The following is a 24,696-nucleotide window of genomic DNA, read 5'->3' on the forward strand; positions in this document are numbered from 1 at the left end:
GTTAAAGTTTACAGCTGAAACTTACTGGATTTCATTAATCAATGTCACCATAAAAAATAAATTTATTTTTTTTAAATTAAAATAATTAAAAGTGTTAAAATTATTTCATAATATTTTATATTTATCTTGTCTCTTAATAGTTCTTTTTAATAAAATTATTTTTTTAAAAAGAAGGAAATTTTATGCCAAAACATGGATGACCCTTGAGGACATTACCCTAAGTGAAAGAAGCCAGTCACAAAAGACAAATATTGTATATGATTCCACTTATATGAAGTCCTTAAAATCATAAAGACAAAGTATAGTAGTTGCCACTGGCAGAAAGAATGTAGTTATTGTTTAATGGGTAAAGTTTCAGTTTTACAAGATGAAAAGAGTTATGGGGATGGATGGGTGGTGATGGTTGCACAAAAACGTGAATGTATTCAATACCATTGAACTGTACACTGAAAAATGGTTAAGATAATGAGCTATTATGTGTATTTTCACACAATTAAAAAAAAAAAAAAGACTAAGATAAACTACGTAGCTCTGCTCCAAACTCTATAGTCTCCTTCTCAATGAAAAGTAATTCAGATGACAGACATGACAATGATGGAGACTGTTAAAAAGAAACTCCTCCAAAGACCCGAAATGAGAAAGAACTAAAGGAAATTAAAATTTCTGGCTTGCATGAAGGCAAGCTTCCCAAATCACTATGTCAAATGGAAAATATGCAAAGTTATCTTAGGGGTGACTAAGAACTATCATGGGAAAAGTCAGGGGAAAATAAGGTACCTCTGAAAATTGTAAAACTGTATAAAATTAACCTCACTGTAATTGTAAAATTCATCTCAGTAAAAAAATCCCTCTAGACCAATTACTAGTTATCAAGCTCAATGATTGTTTGACATTGTTAGTTTGGGATCTATCAGAATATATTTAATATGCATATACAGAAGTCTTTACCCTCTGAGATAAATTAATATAATGGTTCTGTTAAACAAGAGCACAATCTTCAAAACAGGAAGGTTTTTGTTAAATTAAGAAGTGGCTGGGTAGGACCTGTACTTTTCAACAAAACACCATCATCTTTCCCTCACATTGAGTTTTCCTTTATCACATGATGACTACTACCCTTAGAGACACTTCACGAAATAACTTGAAAGCAAGGATAAATACAATAAAAAGATTCAACATCACAGAAAGCCATTCTGCACTAGAAGAGAACATGGGGACACTCTCCCAGTTGCTGAGGAAAAAAGTATTTTTATCCTTTGAAGATAAAGGACAAGTGAACTTAGGGGAGTGTCAACAGTTTAGATTTTAAGAATGGTCCCATCTTATGATTAGCAGAGAAACTGTTAATACTAAGAGCTAGGTGAAGATGAACAGCTCTTGCAACATATGTAGCAAAAATTTATGTATTCTGGGCTAAAAGGGAAAAGAGAAGTATAAAAGGAAAACATAGTATCTGCATTTGCGAGGTGGTCCTGATTACAAGCAAGCAAACAAACAAACACAGAAATCCAGACCTATGCCAGCCAATAGCACTGGGAAATAACTAGACTGAGGACCAAAGGGAAAACTAAAAGACCTAAGATAAAAGAGCTCAGGCTAGCCAGAGAACTTAATCTGATGAATGTTTCTTAAAATCTCAATAGTTCTGAAGAGATGTGGTTTAGAAATTAAGAAAAGAAGGATCTCTACCATAGAATTAATCTGCACAGAGAGGGAAAGTGTTATGACTAATTCATATTCTGAGACATGCCATTAAAGCAAAACATCCTTCATATGGCATGCACATATTTAACATACCAGCCAAAAGGTGATTTTATTCATCTTTAGAGAAGCTGGCACATTTTTAAACAGCTCTGCCTCATCTAAGATTCTGGAAAGCAAAGAAAGAGGCATGGATGCAATAGACTTAGCATCTCAAAATTGAAAGCACAAAAGAGACAATAAACATGCTTTAAACCTTTTCTAAAGAATCAATAGCCCGAAGTTGTGAAAACTCTGGATCCCCAAAGGATAGGATAGGCGTTCTTAAAAACCGAATTATTCCCAAAATCTCAGAGGCTTGTCACAACAAAAGTTTCTTCCTTACTCAAATATTTAAGTGAAAATCACTGTCTTAAAGTGGTACCATTTGATACTTGAGGCTTCAGCTGGTCAGAGAAGCAAGGGAAAAAGAAGAATCAGGAAAGGGTTTTTTTCACTGCCTCTACACACGGTTACATGTATAACTTCTGCTCACATCTCACTGGCCAAAACAGTTCACACGACCCTGCTGCCCAAGTACAAGAAATTGGGAAAAAGGGGGAGGGTGCGTGAACACTACAGTATTTCGATGTGTGTGTGTGTGTATGTATTTTTTAAAGCAAAAAAAAAAAAAAAAAAAACCCACTAAAATAAAAAAGGCTGTCAAGTAAAATCAGACATTATTTAAAAGAGCAGAGATACACACAGAAACTTAGACAAAGAATGCAGAACACTAATTTTGTCTATGGTTAATGGCATTGAAGAAACAACTTTATATGTCTTAAGTTAAATTGTTTTTATTGTATTTGATTTAAAAAAAAGTATGCAAGCTTGTTGGGGAAAAAATGTCCCAGGTACTAAATCTAAGAGGAATTTACCATATGGATCTTTACTTTAGAATAGTCAAAAAATCTTTGACTACATTTACACAACAGAGCAGTCTTCACTGAAATACTTCTATCTCATAAAATCAGGGCATTTCTGTAGAAAGTTACATATGTAACCAGGTATTATGGCTTTCAAATGATTTGATGAACTTGGGAAAACCTCCTAAGAATGAGTGAAATTATCAGCTAAGCAAAATTTGGACAATCACCATAGTCAATTCATAGATAATTCAATGACAACTGACATTCTGTTTTATAGATTTCTAAAAGATCCAAATATCCTGGTAACAAAGATTCTATTAACATTTAGAAACACACAGATATATTTTTCGAAAGAAAGTACCAAGCACATTATTACACCAACAAATACTCTATTGGAGACATCAGTTTTGTACCATAAAGCATGAAGAAAAAATCTGACCTAATCTTTTAAGAGCAGGTATTATTAGTTAACCATAAAGGAAATTCGGTATAATACCTGACACGTGCTTTCTGACAGAGCTACACTCTAATAAACCCATCAGATTAAGCTGGTTACAAAACATTCTCGGATAGCTAAACTGACTTATATTGGTTAAACATTAAATCCCTGCCAAATTTGACAATTTTAGTTTTTATCATAAATAATACAGCTGCTTATCTCTGCTCAAAGTTTGCAATGCCATCACTTAAAAAGGTTATTTGCACTTTGTGTGCTTCCAAATCACTTCAGAGCTGTATGGGATGCTAAAACACAATTTAAGATTTTTACATTACTCAAAATTGTAATTCAATCTGTCAAACTTTTTTCTTTAATTCTAATAGTAAATAATATGGAAAGGGCCTAAGGATGCAATAAAAACCTGAAGTTTGTAGCTTTAGAAGAAATGAATTTTTCTAGGGAGATAAAATGCTACAGTACTAATCACTAGCTATTTTTTAGTTAAAATAAGCAAAATGTTATGAGATGTCTCTTAAGAATGTGTTAAAAAGAGTTATAAAAGAAGGAATAATTTAAAATAAACAGTTTGGCAAGACTTAGAATTTTTCTTTAAGCAAAGGTTTAAAATGAAAGATTAAACAAATTGACACCTAAATACAGACACAAAACTGGAAGTTTGGGAAGACTCTCTGAAGAGGTTCTATGCTATTCTAGTTACCACTTTCTCTGTTCTTGTCATATCTACCTATCACTTGTACTCGTATTAGGTGGACCAAAAGACACACTTTGGGAAACAGCATGGTAGGAAAACACAGTCAGAAAGGTTCAGATTAGATCTGCATTCCAGCTTAGATGTTTAATAACACACTATTTGACCTCAAACTTAACCTCTATGAGCTTGTTTCCTCATATACCAACTTGGGAGATACTCAACTCTTACTAGGTTATGATAGAATAAGACTGCATATAAATACTCTAGTACATAACAGAAGTCAACAATGTTAAAATTTTTTTTGTTTGCCTATCTTCCAAGATTAAAAATACATGCACACACAGAAATCCAAAAGGATGCAAGCTCTTAGATGAATGTTACTAATGTGCTTGCTGCGATGAGCTAAGAACACAGAACCAAGAATCTAAACCTTTTATGTATAATTTGGCTCCATTTTTTTTATTTCTAGCCCAGATATTGGCCCATTCTTAGGCCTCATATGCTTAATGCCATATCCATACCTTTGATGACATATCTTAAAGAACCTCCTTCTCTCACCATCCAAATCTTACCTACCCCAAAGAACAGCTCATCTATTATCAAGTTTTCCCTGACAACTACAGCCCATAATGCTCTAGGTTCCCCTTCTATAAATTCCTGTATCATAGCAGCTGGAAATAAATACTTGTTCTTAGGCAGTTCTCCTAAACTAGACTGCAAACTCCTCTATATTAAGTATTACAACAAATCATTTTATCATTCACAAGTGAAAACTTATTCCCAAGACAAGCTAAGTAAATATGTATTGATTCAAAAGTCCAAGAATGGATTTACAGGAGAAATCCTTAGGAATGCTTCAGAAGGGTAAAGACCTAATCCTGTCAACTAATCAAAATATACAAAAATACAGAGACTCATACAGAGAAAAGGGATCAAAATTAACAAGCTACAATAAACAAAGAGAAGAAACACTAAGAAATCAGTCCATTAGGTATGTAGTACAACTCTAAACCAAGGTAGTTATTAATTTTTTTAACCAAGTTTAATTACCATTTATAAATTTTAACCTAAGGTTATGTTACATTATTTAATATTCTGCAAAAACAGTAGTAACCCTCTAATATTGCACCTGGGAAAATATGTCCACAAAACCATGAACCACTGTTTGTTAAAAAGTTTAACAGAAAAAAAAACTAGAAAAAAGGATAAGCAGTATTGCCACACAGATAAGATTCAAATATTCTCAAACTCAGGATCCCTGACAATTACTTAACTACTGAAAAAAGCTAAGATGGCCTCAAGATAGGAGCTTTACAACATCAGCTAGTCAAACCCAGATGTATACCAGAGATATGCATTAAATTGACAGACCAAATGCCTAAATTTTAATAAGCACCCTCAATGACTCTAATTCGGACATTTTAGAAACAACAATCTATTCCAGTGGTTCTCAACCCTGGCTAATGTACTAAAATCCCTTGATAAGGTTTTCTTTTTAAAAGGCAGACTGACCTAGATGAATAAACATTTTTCAATTTTTCATGTTAGTCTGGATAAAACGGTCTAATTTTGTTTTTACAGGTTTTTTAATAGAATGTTTTAAGGGGAAAAGGCATGTTGCTGAATAATGTTATTTCTATGAAAGAATATAGTATATGTATGTATTACCCACATCAGGAAACATTTTTTCACATTAACATCTCTGAAATCCATTTTTCTTAGTCAATTGTGTGTCTCGGTGCAATCAGCAGTATTTTTCTTTATTAGTGTTATGTAAAATAATAGTGTATGTTATACCAATAGGATATTGGAGTCGATAAAAGGAGTTATGTTTTTGTGTTTACAAATGCATTGGCAGTTGAGCAAAAAGAAGTTCTCTAAGTATATTCAAACTGTTAATAGTTATTTCTGAAAAGGTAGAGTAGCTGCCAGAATTTACTCAATAGGGCTGTAACTGTTTTAACTTTTGCTTTTATAAATAAAAAAATTGAGACAAAAGTGAGAAAAAGTGTAGTTCCCATTTTGTTTGATTAGTTTAAAATTTTTAAATGCGTGAGTTTTGTAGCAAAAAAAAAGTATGCACTACGCATTCATAAGTTGGTGGTACTATAAACTGAAAAAAGATTCTTTCAAAGAACAATGGGAGCACACAAGCCAAGGCTTCAGTTACGTGGACCAGAAAATTCCACTTCTCAGAATCTCTAAGCAATGCAAATTACAGAAAATTATATTTTGGATATAAGTATTTCATTGCAGTGTTACTAGCAATATACTGGCCAAAAACTCAGAACAGTTTATTATTTATTAAATGTTACATACCTGATACTATTTATAAACAGTTCATGATATAAAAAAAGATGATACAAAATTAAGCAAAATGAGATATAAATATATATGTAAAACACAACGAAATGGTAAAACAATAAAATTGCACAGAAAATAGAATCAATACAAGTTTTCTTCCTTTTAATTTTCCATGAATATGTAAATGTCTATATTGAAAGATGCAGAAGATACACAGTACTGAATAGATACTTTAGCTGGAAAATGTCCAAGTTGCCCAGGTCAATTTTAATGCAATTTAACCAGCTATTTTCAGTAAATTCCTCCCTGTGTCACAAGTGTCAGCAAATTTTAAAACATCAGTTTCAGATTTTTTAAGCTTAAAACTCTGATGTCAAATAAAAACAAGAGGGAAAAATATATTTTAATACTTTAAGTCACATCTTGATTAGTGAAATGAATCTATTTGGCCATCTATCCAGACTTACCTGAAGGTCTCTAAAATAAAAGAAAACTATCCTCCTAATCTAATTATCTTCAAAATCATGCACAACTAAAATAGAATGCTAAAGAAATAATACTAGTGTTCCAAAATTCTTTTAGCTTTACATGTGAAAAAATTAGGAGATTAATCCAGTGTGATAAACAAGGACAAAAATGACTGAAGAAATGTTGGCAAGAGCATTACAAAATGAGGAAAGGTAAGGGTCAAGAAAGTTCTAAGAAAGATGCAGCTGTAATAGATGAGTAAAGATGAAGGCATAAGGACCATAAATATATAAATGATATAAATTTATAAACTGTTAAGACAAAGGGAAAAACTGATTTAACAGCAACTCCTCAAGAAGAAAAAGCCAAGGTCCCCTGTAGTCATTCCTCAAATGCCCCCAAAATACATGCCTTAAAAGTCACCTACTAAAAAGGTACATAAAGAAAAAGGAGGTCAAACTGCTGTATCACTAAGTTCCTAGAGCTTTTTCTTATCCAGCCTTTTATAAAGCTTTAGTCTCATATATCAAAGTTAAAAGCATCAGTATTTTTCTTTTGCTCAAATTTGTTTAATTTCTCTATTCCTCGATTAAACAGAATAACATCTGAACACATTCCATCACTAAAATCACTAGGAGGTTGAGGAATATGGGCTAGTTAGATTTCAAAACTAGGAAAAAATCTCACAATGAGAGAGGGGAAAGGATGGCAGTTCCTTAAAATATAGAACAGTAAGAAAAATTCCACATTAATAAATGGGTTTCTACTGGATACAGTTAAAGAACCTTATTACTGCATAATCTAATAAATCCAAATGTTTTGTTATTACTGCATTCTATCAACTACGAAGTATACCACTGAGGCCAATTCTCTTCTGGAAAGAAAACTAGAGCCTTTTCCATTCTCTTTATTCTAAAAACTAGCAAAGAAAAAAAAAAGGTAAATTCTATTCATTTTGTTTGAGGGGGGGAAACAGTATTTTATGTACAACTTTTTCTCCAAAATGACAAAAATATCTGGGTTGCAGTTCCAGAAGCTGCACTACAGAGTAACTTTGAAGGTATAGCATTAGAAGAATTGCAAACAGAGCAGATCTGAATCCATTATTCAGAGAGAAAAGAGCAGATGACAGACCTAGAATGAACATAAAATCAATTTAGTAAGTACAAAAAGCAAAACCAACCTCAGGGAGAAAGTATTCAGGTACAGTCCCTCAATAATCGTGGTGCTGCCTTAAAAGCTTAAAGCTTTTCAACCACCACTCCATATTAGGTTGAACCATATGAAATGATCGTTTTTTTGTACATCAAAAATGGCTGAAATTGGCAATTTCATATTCATTCAACAGAAGAATGCAAATATGGAGAATGGGAATTTATTAAATGAACCGTTAGCTGAGTTGGCTGGAGTAGAACTTCAAGTTGTAGAATGCACTGAATGTAGACTGCACTGAATGCAGATTTGTTTCATAGCCCTCGACACAAAAGTTTCAGCCTGCAAATTCGGTGTATAAAATAGTGTTCAGAAAAGACACCTCTCATAATACAGATGAGAAAAACAAACCCAGAGACTAAGTGATATGTCTAAAGGGACAGCAGTCAAAAAATAAAACATGGCCATCACAGACTTCCCCTAAATTTAATAATTTCTGGTCCAGTTGCTAGTTTTACTATCTCTTGTTGCCTCTCCACTGGAAAATATACACAACATACATACCCTTCTGTCTTCTTCGTACATGAAAAATAACACTAAACAGAAATTAAGCCAAAAGGCTGTTCAAAGCAATTTTGTTATAAAATTAAAATCTAAGGAACAGAAACAGCTTCAATCAGTTTGGACTAATGTTTACATACAAGTATGGAAATGGAGTATCAGCTTGGAAATGAAAATGACTAGGCTGAATCCCAGTGATGTTACCCATTTGTTATCAACCTTTCCTAAAGTTCTTAATCCTTACCTGCAGGATGGTATCTACTTTGCAGGGTTATTTTTGAGGATTGAGAGAACGGTAAGCCTCTGACATAGCTGTCAATAAATAGTTGATGGTGTTATTGTTATAGGGTTTTATCATAAATTCAATGAAATAAGTTTTTAAAGAACCTTTTCAATTTGTTAGTACCACCTGACACACTAGTAGTCAATGAAGAAAGCATGTAGCTCTCTACAGTCTTTGGTATGGCACAGAGAATGGCACCAGGTATAGTGCCCTACGTTACTAATTCCGACTAATCTTAATTACACATACTAACAGAACTATAATTCTAAAAGCATTTATACATTCACTACAATATAAGTTCCTTGATTGTCTATTTATTTATTAATGATTCCCAAGTTTCTAGAACAGTGCTTTAGGTACGCAGTCAACATTCAATATGTATTTCAGAAATGTCCCTGGAACTTACTTTTAATAGTTTGAAAACTAAGACTTTCAAAACACAATCCTGACACTCCATCCAGTATATATAACTTTTCCTCTTCATGCACCAACCCAAACAGGAGACTCTCTCTAAAATTAACTCCTACTTTCCCTAGAAAGAGGAAAAAACAAATTGCTTAGCCTTCTAAAGAACCTGAAAACCTTCCCAAGTAGCTTCTGCTAGATAGAAAAATAGGACAACCTTTAACCCAGATTCTACAATTTTTAAATTCAGAAAGGTATCTCTCCCATCAGTCTAAATTTGAGGGAGTGAGGGGGAATCCCTCTCACTCTATCAAAACTAGGAGATTTCTCTTCTTAGAATTTAAGACGTTACTCCTTCAGGCAGCCAAACGTGTTTAGCTATAGTAGAACCAAAAAGATGAGGTGAAGAGTTAAGCAGAGGAAGAAACAGGCTGGGAGGTAAATGACCTAAGACACTGATGTATGGGGGAAAAAAATGACCAGAAATAACCCATATATTGATAACTTAGAAAAAGGGTTAAATTATTTATTCATATTAACTTGACTTTTTTCTAAATCTTAACAGCCAAGAAACCGTCATCAAAATTTCAGCACTTTCATAATAATACACTTTTACTTGCAGAGAAGTCTATTCCACACAGAAAAATATTTCCAGTTAATGAATACCTTTTGAAAAACCTATAAAAACAAAATCATAACTATCTTAAGTGATTTTCTAATCAAAGAGCACATAATGTTTTGAAACTTCCATGGCAATCCTATTATAAACTTTTACTTTTTATAATTTAACTTATTTTGATGCAGTAAAATCAATCACAAATTCTTAAGGACACTTAACATTTCTACAAAAGTGTTCACAGCAATTCCAACCCCACAAAGACACTTAACATTTCTACAACACAAAGGTGTTCGCAACAACTATCCCAAGGTCCTATAAAATCCTTAAATGACTACCCATTACAGAGGATTAGGTAGTATCAACTAGTAGCTTTCTATTAATCAGAACCCATTCACTGCCCAAGGTTTACACTGAGTCTTAAGAATCACATTTCACAAAATTGGTTATGTTGTGCAGGTACCCTCCCCCCATTTTCAAAGTTCCAGTTATGCCACTTTTAAAGACCTACATTAGTAGTACCCTGCTTTCACTAAAAGAAAGCCGAAGAGGATTTTAACATTTATGAAAAAGGCAAAAAGCAAAAATAACATTCAGCTTTTGCCATTATAGAGGCAGTGCACTCCCGGAACAGAGTGGCACAGACCAGCTCCTTCCCAGGAACTACACTCAGCATCTCAACATCAAACCACCATAGCTTTGAACCTTGGCTGTGAGCATCTGTGCTTTATCTCAGTTTTGTGCATCCCTTAGCAAAGATGCATCCAAAGGTAATTGCTGCTTCTTAAACCACATCAGCTTAGGAAAGGTTTCATATGAATGCTCTACTTTCAGATAGCTGGAGAAACCTGTAACATTATTTTTCAAGTCAGCAATCTGAGACTGCTAACATACTAATATTTTAACCCTAATTTACTTTTACATTTTCACACTACAGAACTTTTCATTCCAAATCCACAGACAACAGCTGTTATATTTGCTATGGAGACTGGTATATTCTTATTCTCCTGAATGTTAACCTGGAATTAATATATTTTTTAAAAAAGCTACTTATCAGTTCAGCATGACCAAAGTACAGATTATATTGCTTGGGAATAAATTTGAACAATCTGCACTTTCTGAACATGAAAATGTCCAGATATAAGTTAAGACTTCACTTATATGTGGAATCTAAGAAACAAAAAGAACAAACTAATCAAAAACAGTTTCACAAATAGGACAATCTGGTAAGGCCAGGAAAGGGGTGTTGGAGGGGCTGGGAAAATCAGGTGACGGGTAAAAGTAGTACAAATTAGTAGTTGATAGATGGTCACGGGGATGGGGAGCACAGCAAAGGGAATGCAGTTAGCATTAAGGAAAAGGCTACGTAGAAAGCCAGAGGAGAGAAAGAGCAATTAGGAGGACCATTTTAAAAACTATATATGTCTAACCAATGTACTGTATATTTGAAACTAATAATAAAATTTTTAAATTTTTTTTAAGTTTTGAGAACTAATCTATATTTATGCAAATGTAATTTAGAGACTAAACTCATAAGTACACCTGCCAATAATAACTCAAAAGATAGGTTATCCTCTAACCTAACCATAACAGATCAGTAGCAAAGACACTTGAACTTCATCATTACTACTAGATAACAGGAATGTTTTACAATATATAACACTACCTGACAAATTATACTTTGCAGTTTACAAAACCCCACAATTTCATGACAACCCTGTAAATAAGCAGGCAAGGCAAATATCACTAATCCCCATTCCACAGACAGGAATCCAGATAATTCCAAGGCCTTTGCACTACACAGCATCTTACAAAATATGAAATAATCATAACTTTTATTCAGTGTAACATATCTTTTGAATGTTATATATAAATAAAGAATTAAACACATTTCATACTGCTTTAGCTAGATAAAATCCTGACTTCATCACAAATCAAGTCTACCAATGACAGATCTGCCCAGCTATTGTGATGGATCACTGGAAGAAGGAAGAAAGGCAACAAAGTCAAGATTAAATTTCAAAAAAGATAAACTTAGATCATGGCCATTTTTTCAAAACTACACAAGATTAGGTGTTCTAAACAGAACAAAACAGTGATAATAAGGTGTGGTAAGACTTTAAAAATTTGGAGAAAAAGTTCAGAGCTTAGGACAGACTCTTGCCAACACTAAGTCAAGTATTTTTAAACACAGATCTAGCTCAAGGTAGACATACATAACACCAACATACTTGGCTTTGACACCATCAGTCAGATTGACTAGTTCATATGCCAGCAAGCTCTATTTTCAGCAACTACCATATCTGTGGCTTTTCCAGTTCCTGCTTGAAGGACTGGTAGGAGGAAATCTTTCACTTTGCCTTTGATTTGTCTTACGTTCTGCCAAATGTTAACTACCTCTGTGGCAAAGAGATGGACAATGCTTAGGAAATTTTTGTATGAACCTAAATGAGACAACTAGTAGTAACAAATGGTCGTAAGTAGGATGACTAGAGGGGCAAGTTTGAAGTTTAAGACAATCCCAGTTATGCCTACAGCACGATTATGAATTGGTACTCCTTCATTTCAAGATATCCTGATTTGGAACATAAATTACGATGACCCTCTAATTATGGCAGTTGTTACTACAACTTAGTAAATTTAAGCTTCTGAAAATGTTCTAGGAGCGTGACTACCATGACTACTTAATAAGCTCAATTCATATAATTATGTTGGGAAACAAATGTCAACTTGGATATATCAATATTTAACTATCAAACTGTTAACTGACCATTTCAAAAACAGTAAAGATAACTTTTGCTGTTCCTCACTACTCCTTAAAGAATTTTGTTTGACAGCTACCTAGGCTACTACTTAGAACATCTGTGAGTCATTTGCCAACTTTTCCCTCTTCTAGAAGTTTTATGATTACATCATTTACTTAAGGGCTGCATCCATTAAGACAAAGATGAAGGGGAAAATGTTTTAAAAGTACTTTACAGAAATGCATAGTATTAGCCATACCAATACAGACATGATAAACCAAGGAACCTATATGCAAATACACATGCTGAAATTACCTAAAATCACTTCATTCACTGTGCCTTGAAATGAGTTCCTAAAAGCACAAGGTTTCTTTACAAAAGTATGAAAATATTTTACCTACTATTTCGATAGATACTAGTCAAGTAGTAAATACCAAGACATGTTATTTGAAGCCAACTAGTCATGGTATACAGGGGGGTTAAAGAAAAAAAAAAATCACTGAATAGTCTCAAATTCACTTTCCTGAACCATAAAATGGAAGTAACACTACTACCCAATTCAATGTTATATGAAATAAGTAAAAATTTGTGTAAAAGTGGTCTGTGAAAAGGTACATTCTATGTAAATATGGCATATAAAGTTTGAAATTTTAATTTTTATCCTATACCTGTCATTACTATTTAAATACATACTTTTCTTAAATATTAAGGTAAAATTCCAGCAAAATCCACTTTAGAGCCCTTTTTAAAAAAATGATGCTTTCAGTCTACAGCCATGCTACTCTGAACAAGCCTGATCCCATCTGATCTCAGAAGCTAAGCAGGGTCGGGCCTCGTTAGTACTTGGATGTGAGACCATCTAGGAAGACCAGGTGCTATAGGTGTAAAAAAATTAAAAAATAAGGGATTGTAAGCTGACAAGGTCCTCGCAATCTATGAGGTCAACCAAGGGTTGCCTCGCCTAAAAAACAAAAGTAAATAACTAAAATAAATAAAAATTTTAAAAATGCTTTCAGGTAAGCTTCTTACAAATTTGAAGCTTATTTGTTAAATTAGATATATTAATTTACTTGGCTGAAATTTCACTCACTATAACCAGGTTAAAGACAAGAAATCTTTAAAACATTTCCTATTCCCTTGACCAAGCTATAAAACAATTATGGAAAGCCTGCTTCTTTGTATGGACTTTCAGTGTGTTTGTTTGTACTTACTGAATCCAAAATTTGCTCAGTTTAATACTTGCCATAAGTGTTCTTCCCCACACTGGAATTCAAATTGAGACCTTTTCATATAAAAGTGAAAAGGGTGCCTAGGAATGCCCACAGTAGTAAGAATTTACCCTGTCGCCTCAAATTGCAATGATTCATCATTTCATTATATTCCATAGTTTTGTAAGCCAATAGAATAAACTGAAGTATGCCCAACATACACAATACTACACGAAAGTCTAAAGTACACAAAAAGAGCATCTGCATTAAATACGAAGATTAAAAGTTACTAGAAGGGATTTTAAAAATTGCATTATCCAATTGTGCTTTTGTTTAGGCAGGAGAAAAACTGCATTCAATAAACTTCATTAACTGAAATAGCAATTAATTTCAGCATTAACTGAAATAGCAATAATAATTACTACTAGCCTACAGTTAAGAATTGGTAATTAACCTGTTTTTAAAACTCATTACTAAAGTTAGTTTACTATTACCCATTTCTTTCCTAACAAGACATATATTAAGAAGTTAATTCAGAACATGCCCCCACCCATCCTTCACTGACTACCAGAATAAGCTACAGATGAGGCTTGGTGTTTTAAAAGGACGGCTCTCGAGACTCAGATCGATTTATTCCTGGTGTTGATGTATAAGGTGACAAACCATTATCTCTACTTCACATGGAACCAATCATCACAGAGAGAAGAGTGAAAAGACAAAACCAGCAACTACCCCACCAATCCAAATGTAGTTTATGCTGACCTCTACTCTCAAAAAATGTGAAAACTATTCACTCCCTCTCACCACCTCTACAGGCCCCATTTTTCTGTACTAATGTGGTTCATATAGATGGGATGGTAAGTCTTTAGTTCGAGAATGCTAAAAAATAATGGACTTGCTTAATGTAACTACAAATGACATAGAAACTATTTATCAGACTACCCATTTAAGTGATGAGATGCTGAATTTAATCTTCAAAGTGAACCCTCCTGGCCCCAAACTTCAGTATTTCCTATCTGCAATCCAAAATTGTCCATTTTCTGAACACAGCTTAGCTTTTGCTCCAGTACTATTAAATGAACCAAGTAAGTTCATTCCTATTACCCAGGAGAGTGTTAAATGATGCTACAAAGGTTTTAAATATTAGGTTCACTACGGCATACAAAATTTTAACAAAGGTACTGCCAGAACAATGAGAAAAACCAGTACTTATAACCAAGTACCCAAACACAAATCATTCAAATGCAACCTCACCTCCTTCCACTCCCCACACTTGATAAACTGGTGACTGAAACTATAGCATCATTTTTTGTTACCACGAATAACAATGAATTGTTAACAATGAAGTAGACAGTTAAGAATCTGATTCCTAATGACTTTTTCTTCTCTTCAAAGACTCCCTTCCTATCTTGTTCCCAACAGTCACAGGAGTTCCTCCCCACCTGATAGACTATCTCCTTCCCCATTTCGATCCTGAAGGAGACCCCAACGTAAGGATGTGGCCCTATCTACAGAGTCCTATGTTAAATAACCTGTGAAGCGTTTGGTCAAAAACTCTCAGCACTCAATTCCAAAATATGATTATCAATGAACTGTCACTTATTTGTAAATTATAATCATGAGCTTCCAAATCACTTTTTAAAACAAGTTTAAAACAAAAAAACCTTCCTCTATGTCCTTTTTGGTTATCACAGCAAGTTTACTCAGAGCCTAAATCTCTACAGAACAGAAAGCATTCAAATATAATTTCAAGTTTCCTTCCAAGGACACTAGTAGACTAAGTGAGGAACCTACTTGGAACATGAGGGGGAAAAAGAAAAAACTTCCATTACAAACACCCCTACATCTGTTTGACTTTTAAACATTGAAATAAAGACAAATCTGACCTTGAGCTGCCACTTCCCCATCTATTCCCCTCCCCCTCCCAACAGGAATCTTGTTCAATACAAATAGCAATTTAAGGATTTACAGAACAAAATTTAATGCTGTATCATTCCTCAGTTTGAGTTCAAGGCCTTTTCTTCTAATTTTTAAATTTCAGAATCCTAATGTGATACATTAAGACTAGCCCTGAGGGTATTCACAGGACAAATAAGCATTCAAGGAAAGCAAGGGCCCACATATTTTGAAAATAAGTGGCTTAATTTAAAAATATATAAAGATCAATGGCACTTCATTCCAAACATGTCTCACCCCACAACCGCATTAAAACCACAGAAACCACATATATGACTTTTTGCTTTTCTAACACATTTTAACGGATGTAGGGTTAATTCAAGTACATAGTTCCAAAATAAGGGGGAGGAGCAATTTCAAAAAAGCAGCAGCCTGGGATGGACTGAATATAATGGACATTTAGATAAAGTTCTGAAAAATGACAAAAGAACTTTTAGGCGCAAAGGATTAATGAATAAAGAAAAACTGTTCAAATCTGTACATAAAACCATTTATTCAAAATGGAAAAAAGAATACAGGATCTTCTGGGACCCCGTATGTTCATAATACAAAAATCCAAGTCTCAGCTAAGTGCCTGGGATAGGTTAAAACCCCAATGGGTACAACACGCATTCCAAGCCCCGGCAGTCAATCAAAATGCGATTACTAAACATTATTTTAAATAATTTTATTTTTCAACGATCTTTCTCCGTTTGTCATAATGGTGCGTGTGAACAGGAAAGTCATCGTTTTTACAAACTGGTAGACTGCGACAAGAAATGGAAAGGGACTAAGTCATGGTCTGTTTCCTGTTCAATGTTCTATCTACCAGAACCCACAGCTTATGGAAACAGAAAATTACAGGAACTTCGAGTTCTCCGGGATAAATCCGAGGAAAGGGTGAGAGTGTGACTAAGGTTTTGCAAGACCTCCCCAAAGGAAGCCGAGGTTGAACGTAAAGCCTAAAAAACCCTCACTACAAGGTGTGCCGGCCTACGGGAAAGATATCCGAGACCAGCATCTCAGCGGGCCTCCGCCCAAGGATGAACTGCAGTGATTCCCACCCTCTCCCCTTCCCCCACCCTCATTCAAGACTGCCCCCCACAAGCTCAAAGAAGACCTCCACTCGCAAGGCTTCCTCCTTTGTGAGACTCCACGGCCGCCGCCCCACATTGGGCCTCCGGGGAAAAGCCACCGCCCCCACCCGCCATATTTCCCTGAAAGGAGCCCGCGTTACACCTCCTGGTCGCCTCTCCCTCCCAAGTGGCGGGTGTTTCTTCCTCCATCACCCCACCTAACAGTGCTCCACATCCCAAGACTGGCCAGAAGCTCCCCTGGGGATTGCTCGCCCGGAGACAGCACCCTCCATCTCTTCCCCCTCCCCCGCCCCGGGACTCGCCCTCCCCCCACAGCCGCCATTTTACAACCAACTCCTCCACTCTATCGCCTCGGCCTTTAGGCTCGCGAGTGTCTGCTGCTGAGGACGCCGAAGAGGTCAAATTCCTGGGCCTGGGGCCTCCCACCGCTCCGGGAGACCACAGACCATTTCCTGCTTCCCAAATCCACGTCCCCGGGCCAGGATCGGAGACGGTGCCGCCATTTTGTCTCTTGCTCCGGCCTCTGTGGGCGGCGGCAGAGGGTCCGAGAATTCCAGCCCCCCGTTGCCCCCCCAACTCACCGTCATATCGCTCAGCCTGCTCGGCCAGCTTCGCCTGGTACACCAGATCCTCCCGATCATCCATAGCGGCAGCGGCTCCGGCAGGGTCTGCGCGACGGATGGAAGCAGATAGCGTCTCCGACTCTCTCAGCCTCTCGCTCCGTGTCCGGGCAGCAAAAATGGCGGCGCCTCAATCCGGGACTTCCGCCTGCGCACGCGGACAACTGCTCAGCTCTATGGCAACCGCTCCCTGGCAACTGGCGCGGGGGGGGCGGGTCCCGGAGCTCGGCGCCCGAAGAGGCTGGAGCCAACGAGACGCCCCTCCCCAGTGGGCTCAGCGGTGGCGGAGAGCCGAGGCGGGAACTGCGACTGAGAGGAGGCAGAGCGTCCCCGAGGGAGCTAAGGAAGCTGGAGGCGAGGCCGGCCTGGACCGCTCCTGAAGTGAATGAGCAAGAAAACCTGGGCTCTGATCGAGAGCCGCCGCCCAGACTTCAGGCAGAGAAAGCTAGCGGCTGTAATGGTTTTGTAATGGCAGACCTTCCTCGCTGAAACCAACTTCTCTCCTACCTTACCCCAGCTTTCTCAACCAAGCCCAATCCTGGGCCTTTTCCAGACCCTTTTAACCCTGGGGTAAAGAGTTGGGCCCTTCTCTCGTTAGTAGGGGAAGGGGAACTCCAGTTTTCACACTTCAATTTCATCCTGGCACTTGGCAGTCTTTTTCTTCTGCCCTTTAGCCTCCTTTTTCCCCTTAGGCACCCCCCATGGATAGGAACAGGGCAGCTGTTAGAGAAACCTACTCTCGAGTGCAAGGTGCAGAAGAGTGGGACCAAGATCAAATTGAGATTGAGGAAGCAAGAATGGGAAAAGACCTGGTCTGTTTTGCTTCCCAATGGATTCCCAGCATCTCGCATTCATTACAATAACTTGCAAGACTGAAGCTCAGGTTTCTGGAACATAAGCTGCGTGGTGGGGTCTGCAATAAATTTGGAATAAAAAGTAGATTGGAACCCAATCATGATGAGCCTAAGATGGCAAGCTAAGAAGTTTGCACCTTATTCGGTGGGCACATGGAATCTATTTTTTGATGATTTTGAATGGAGGATGACACCATCATTGTTTATCTAATGTCATATACTTTAGAAAGATTAATAAATATAGTTTAGTAGTGATTAAAGAAGAAGGTAATCAGGCTATTATACTAATAGAGGCAAGAGGTAATAAATGGTAGCAGTGAAAATAGGAAAGAGGACAAATAGGAATAGTACTACAGAGAGAAGTCAAAAGAGTTTGTACCTGATCAGATGTGGAGATCTTGTGAGGGGAAAGAAAATTAAAATTGACTTTCCATTTTCCCACCCTGAGTCACTGGGATAATGAGTGGCAGTGCAATTAATAACAGCAACCACAACAACAACAAAAAAAATAGGAATGCTAGGAAAATTTGGGAGTAGAATGCAGAGAAGGCATACTTCCTTTTAGCACATGTTGGTTCTAAGATTCTCAAATATCACCCAGGTAGAAATAACCAGCATGGAATTGGAAAAGGAGACTGGCATTCCAAACTGAAGAGAAGCTATCAAAGTGTGGAGAAGTGAAAAAAGACCAAGCACAAACCCTTGGCGAATACCTACTTTTAGGCAAAAGCAGAAGAGCCAACAAGTTACATAGAATGGCTCCTTATTGCACTCCAAATTAAGCCCTTTCACACTTTAAACAAACATCAAATTTCAATGATAGAAGATAGAATCAAGAGACTTGGGTTCTAGTCCTAATTCTATAAATAAATACACACTTATTTCAGCAAGCATTTCATCTCTGAGCTTCATGTTCATCTATAAAGTTAAGGAACTAGAGACCATTCATTAGGCCATAAAACAAGTTTTAATAAATATTAAAAGACTGAAGTCATACAAAGTATCTTTTCCTATCACAATGGAATGAAACTAGAAATCAATAACAGGAGGAAAACTGGAAATTAAATAGTCCTTCATATCCACGAGTTCTGCAACCACAGATTCAACCAACCTCAGTTCGAAAATATTTTAATTAAAAAAAAAAAAATCCCGTTGTAAATTGATACAGCCACTATGGAAAACAGTATGGAGGTTCCTCAAAAAATTAAAATAGAACTACTTTATGACCCAGCAATTCCACGTCTGGGGATTTATCTGAAGAAAACCAAAACACTAACTCGAAAATACATATGAAATCCTATATTCATTGCAGTGCTATTTATAGCAGCCAAGATATGGAAGCAATCTAAGTATCCATCAATGGATGAATGGATAAAGAAGGTGTGTTACTTTTATACAATGAAATATTACTTGACCATAAAAAAGAATGAAATCTCAGCATTTGCAATTACATAGATGCACCTAGAGGGTATTAGGCTAAGTGAAATAAGGCAGATAGAGAAAGGCAAATACCATATGATTTTGCTTATAAGTAGACTCTCAAAAACAAAATAAATGAACAAACAAATAGACTCACAGATAAAGAGAACCAAATGATGGTTGCCAGATGGCAGGGGTTGGGGGGCTGAGAGAAAAGGTGAAGAGATTAAGAAGTACAAATTGGCAGTTAGAAAATAGTACAGCTTAGGGAATATAGTCAATAATATTGTAATAACTATGTATGGTGCCAAGTAGGTACTAGACTTATGGGGAGGGGGGGTCACCATAAGTCTAACCACTGCGCTGTAATTGAAAAAAAATTTCAAAGTATAAAACTGAGTAAATAAATAAAGCTGTTATTTTTTTTAAATCCCAGAGAGATCCAAAAAGCAAAACTTGAATTTGCCACATGCTGAGCACAACACTGAATCCACGTGAATGATGTAGGCATACCCCACGGTAGCCTATATGCAAATATTGGTTATTTGCAAATACTGCAACAACATTTTATGTAAGAAACTTGAGCATCTGCAGATTTGGGTATCTAAGGGGGGAATCTTGGAACCAATCCCCTGCAGATACAGAGGGAAGACTGTGCGTAGAAATTAAATAATACTCTTAAATAACTGATGGATCAAAAAAGAAATCACAGGGAGATTAGAAAAATACCTTGATATGAATAAAGACAAAAACACAATACACCAAAACTTATGAATTACAGCAAAAATAGTGCTAAGAAAGAAATTTATAGCTGTAAATGCCTACATTAAAAAAGAAGGATTTTAAATTAATAACCTAACTGAACACCTTAAGGAACTATGAAAAGAAAAACAAACTAAACCCAAAGCTAGCAGAAGGAAAAAAGAAGACTCAAATTACTCAAATCGGAAAAGAAAGTGAAGAAATTACTACTGACCTTACAGAAATAAGGATCGTAAGAGTATTATGAGCAATGGTATGCCAATAAAATTGTGTAACAAATGGATGTACAAATTCCGAGAAACACACTGTGATACCGTGATATAGTAAGAAATATATACTTGGTCTTTCTCATGGGTTACTGGCACAGAGGTCTTAAAACTGTGGTAATTTCTCAAGTGATGGGGTGAGGAGTTTCTTTTGTTATTTATAATAAGCCCCTTTTCAACCATAACTAAGTTTATATTTTGATAGTCCCCTAGAAAGCTTCAAGATAGGAGCTAGTTGCCAGAGTAACCAACCATGTGATAAGAGAGTTAGAACTTTCAACCCCACTTACTCAATTTCTGATCTCCAAAGATAGGAGAGAAGCTGGAGATTGAGTTAATCACCAATGGCCAATGACTTAATCATGTCTAGGCAATGGGACCTCCATAAAAACCCTAAACAATGGAGTTCAGAGAGCTTCCTGGTTGGTAAATGCATCCACATGCCAGGCAGGTGATATACCCTAAACCACACAGGAACAGAAGTTCCTGTGCTTGGTACACTTCCTAACTTTGACTTATATGCTTCTTCATCTGGCTGTTCATTTGTATCCTTTATAATAAACTGGTAAGAGTGAGTAAAGTGTTTCTCTAAGTTCTGTGAGCCATTACAGCACATTATCAAACCTGATGAAGAAGTAGTGAGACCTCCCAATTTACAGCCAAGTTGGACAAAAGTGTGGATAACCTGGATACCCACTGCTTGAGATTGGTATCTGAAACAAGGGAAAGACTCGTGAGACTGAGCCCTTAACCTCAGTCTTGTTGGTCTGTACTAACTCTAGGTAGTGTCAGAATTGAATTAAATTGTAGGACACCCAGTCATTTGGTTTTGACAGAAAATTGGAAACTTGCTTTGTGTGGAAGACCCACACATTTGATATCACAACTGTTGCGTGTAGAAACATCCTAAAACATAAACTATCAAAATTGAATCAAGACAAAATAGAAAATCTGAATATGTTTAACAAGTAAGGAGATTGACTCAGTAACCAAAAATCTCACAACAGCACAATGATGTAAATGTACATACTTATGCCACTGAACTGTATGTTAAAAATGATTAAAACAGTAAACTTTATGTTATGTATACTTTACAATTTTAAAAAGAAGAAATTTTTTTTCGAATCTCCCAACGAAGGAAGTTCCAGGACCAGATTGATTCACTGGTGAATTCTACCAGACATTTAAGGAAGAATTAACATCAATCCTTAAACTCTACCAAAAAAGAGATGACAGAACACTTTACCTTATTCTATTAGACCAGTATTACCTAGGTTCTACTACCAAAGCTAGACAAAGACACTACAAAGGAAAAATACAGTCCAATACTCTTCATAAATATAGATGTAAAAATCTTCAACAAAATAATAGCAAACTAAATTCAGCAGCATATTAAAAGAATTATACACTATAATTCTGACCAAGTGGGATTTAATCCAGCAATAGACACGTTTTAAGAAAATCAATGTAATTAATATCTTACAGTAATAAAAAGGGGAAAATCAACATGATTAGCTCAATTAATACAAAAAAAGCATTGAACAAAATCCAACACCCTTTCATGATAAAAATAATAAACTAGGAATAAAAAGGAACTGCCTCAACATAATAAAGGCTATATATGAAAAACCCACACCATATTCAACGGTGAAAGACTGAAAACTTTTTTCCTAAGATCATGAACAAAATAAGATGCCTCCTTTTGCCACTGCTATTCAACACAGTACAGAAAGTTCTAGAGCAATTAGTCAATAAAAAGAAATAAAAGGCATCCAAATTATAAAGGAAGAAGTAAAATTATTTCTCTTCTCAGACATGACCTATGTATGTAGAAAACCCCAAAGTTTCTACACACACACACCCCCAAAAAAACTGTTAGAACAAATAAATGAATTCAGCAAAGTGGAGGATACAAAATCGATATGCAAAAATCAGTTATATTTTTATATAGTAGCAAGTGAACAATACAAAAAGGAAATCAATAAAAAAATTTTATTTGCAATAGCATCAGAAGGAATAAAATACCTAGGAATAAACTAAACAAGTAAGTGAAAGACTTGTACATGAAAAACCATAAAACATTGCTGAAAGGACAATAAGTGGAAATGAATGGAAAGAAACTCGTGTTCTTGGATTAGAAGATGCAATATTGTTAAAGTAACAATACTATCCAAAGTGATCTACTGATTACATGCAATCCCTGTTGAAATTTCACTAGCATTTTTTGCAGAAATGAAGTGAAGCAGCTAAATTTGCTGACCTCGAGAAATCCCTTCTAACTCTATCAGACACATCACAGCAGTTAAGGTCATGGGCTCTGTTCTTGCACTAACTGAGTTAGATGGCTCCTTATTACCCGTTCGATGGAGAAAATTAATCAACATTTTTAAGCCTTAGTTTCCTCATATCTTAGTTTTCTATAAAATGGGAATGATATTTTCCTCGTGCCAAAGAGAATTAAGTGTGAGATTACATGAAAATAACCCGATACTCAATGAATATTAGCTGTTTGTTAATGTTTCTATGGTTCGAGCTTGAGCAAGAATCAGAAGTTAGTATCATAAAACACACAGTGAGAAGAGTTCAAAAATAAGGGAGTGGTCAGTTGTATTAAGTTATTCAGAGACATCAAGATTAGCACTGAGGAAAAGCCATTGCATATAGCAATTAGGTCATCAGTGACCTTCAAAAGCAGTTTCAAAAAGACATTGGGAGCCAGATTGCATTTGGTTAAGTCACAAAGAAGGTGAGAAAGTAGAAGCAATTAATGTGGGATTCTCTTTAGAAGAATATCAGTGAAGAGGTAGAAAGTGGTCATTTAGGAGAAATAAGTAGCCTATAGAGCTGACCAAATAATAAAGTTGGTCCATATGTTCACAAAACCTACCCCACCCTACAAAGGAGGCTCTACTGTCAGGATGACTACAGGGCTGTCACAGACATGCAGAAATTAGGAATAACCTTCTTTTAATTACTAAGTCGTCTCTCCTGAAGTGGCTCCCAAGACTGGCTGAAAGCTGTCTAAATATGCCTCTTCTTAAGAAACTGCTAAGAAGGCAGAAATCTTAAACCTAGATTGATTCTCTGACTGTAGTGCCTGTTCCCTCAACAAAGAGAACTAAAAAGGACAGTAATTTTTTATAGGGCAACAAAAGTATAAACATTTTTGATATAACATCTGGGATTACAAACAGATATAAAAAAATCATGGTGCTGTACTGATGTGGCTCTCCCGGTATGGTACTGTACTTCTCACTGCTCCTGTGTTAATGGATATTTCACACTTCATTGAAAATCTTTTAACACAATCATTAGATCATTAGGTCACATCCTTAAGCACAAATCTCTCAACTTTATTGAAGAATTTGTTTTAAAAGAAACAAGAATTCACCTGACCTGTCTCGAGTAGAATATCCACGGATACGTGGCAGTGTACTGAGCACTACAAGAAGGAAATAAGATGTTAAAAAATATGATTAGTCATTGCCTCCAGGAGCTTGCAGTTTAGTGCTTTAAAAAAAAAAAGTTTATTTGTTTTTATTTGTAAAATAGGCTAATTATTTTAATTTTATACCTTTTTGATTCATTTAATTTTTCACCATGTATATGTATATGTACACTACCTTTACAATTTAAATGTTTTTAAGAAGATATGCAGTCACATGAAAAATTCTAACAATATATGATTAAGTATAAAAACCAAGAAATAAAATCACATTTCAGTATTATTGCATTGTTAAAAATAAATTATACTTGGAAAAAGTTATCAGAAAAACACATTAAAAGAAAGTTTTGTGTGTGTGTGTTTTCATAAATGTCTTTATAACTTTTAGAGGATAAAAAGGTGAACTAAACAAAATAAAAATAACTTCTGCTACAATATTGTTTTGCAGATTGCTTTTTCCACTTAGTTTATCATGACTATCTTGCCAATCATACAGATAAAGCTACTTTATTCATTTTTTAATAATTTTTTATTTTTCAATTACAGTTGACATACAATATTATATTAGTTTTAGGTGTACAACATTAGAATTTGTGATTAGGCATTTATATAACTTAAAAGTGATCAATCTGATAAATCTAGTACCCATCTGACACCATACATAGATATTACAATATTATTGACTATACTTCTTAGCTGTACTTTACATCCCCGTGACTATTTTATAACTACCATTTTATTCTTCTTAACTCCTTCTCCTTTTTCACACATCCTCCCAAACCCTCCATCTGGCACGC

The 24,696-nt window shown here is 35.6% G+C and overlaps 1 protein-coding gene and 1 pseudogene across 2 annotated transcripts in view; one reads left to right on the plus strand and one right to left on the minus strand.

Annotated features, from left to right (window-relative positions):
* Nucleotides 1-17,297, minus strand: part of YWHAE (tyrosine 3-monooxygenase/tryptophan 5-monooxygenase activation protein epsilon) — a 35,864-nt gene extending 18,567 nt beyond the window's left edge. The window contains exon 1 of one of the 2 annotated variants that reach the window (XM_006925055.2): nt 17,115-17,297. In XM_006925055.2, the coding sequence (XP_006925117.1) occupies nt 17,115-17,178 (64 nt within the window). In that variant the 5' untranslated portion in view covers nt 17,179-17,297. Of the gene's footprint in view, nt 1-16,979; nt 16,999-17,114 lie in introns of those variants that run through there. The other variant, XM_025041609.1, reaches the window with a different exon arrangement.
* On the plus strand, nt 13,059-13,177 carry LOC112473320 (annotated as a pseudogene).
* Nucleotides 17,298-24,696: the final 7,399 nt, after the last annotated feature.

The sequence above is a fragment of the Pteropus alecto genome, unplaced genomic scaffold, assembly GCF_000325575.1.
Source record: "Pteropus alecto unplaced genomic scaffold, ASM32557v1 scaffold98, whole genome shotgun sequence".
Classification (NCBI taxonomy): Eukaryota; Metazoa; Chordata; class Mammalia; order Chiroptera; family Pteropodidae; genus Pteropus; species Pteropus alecto.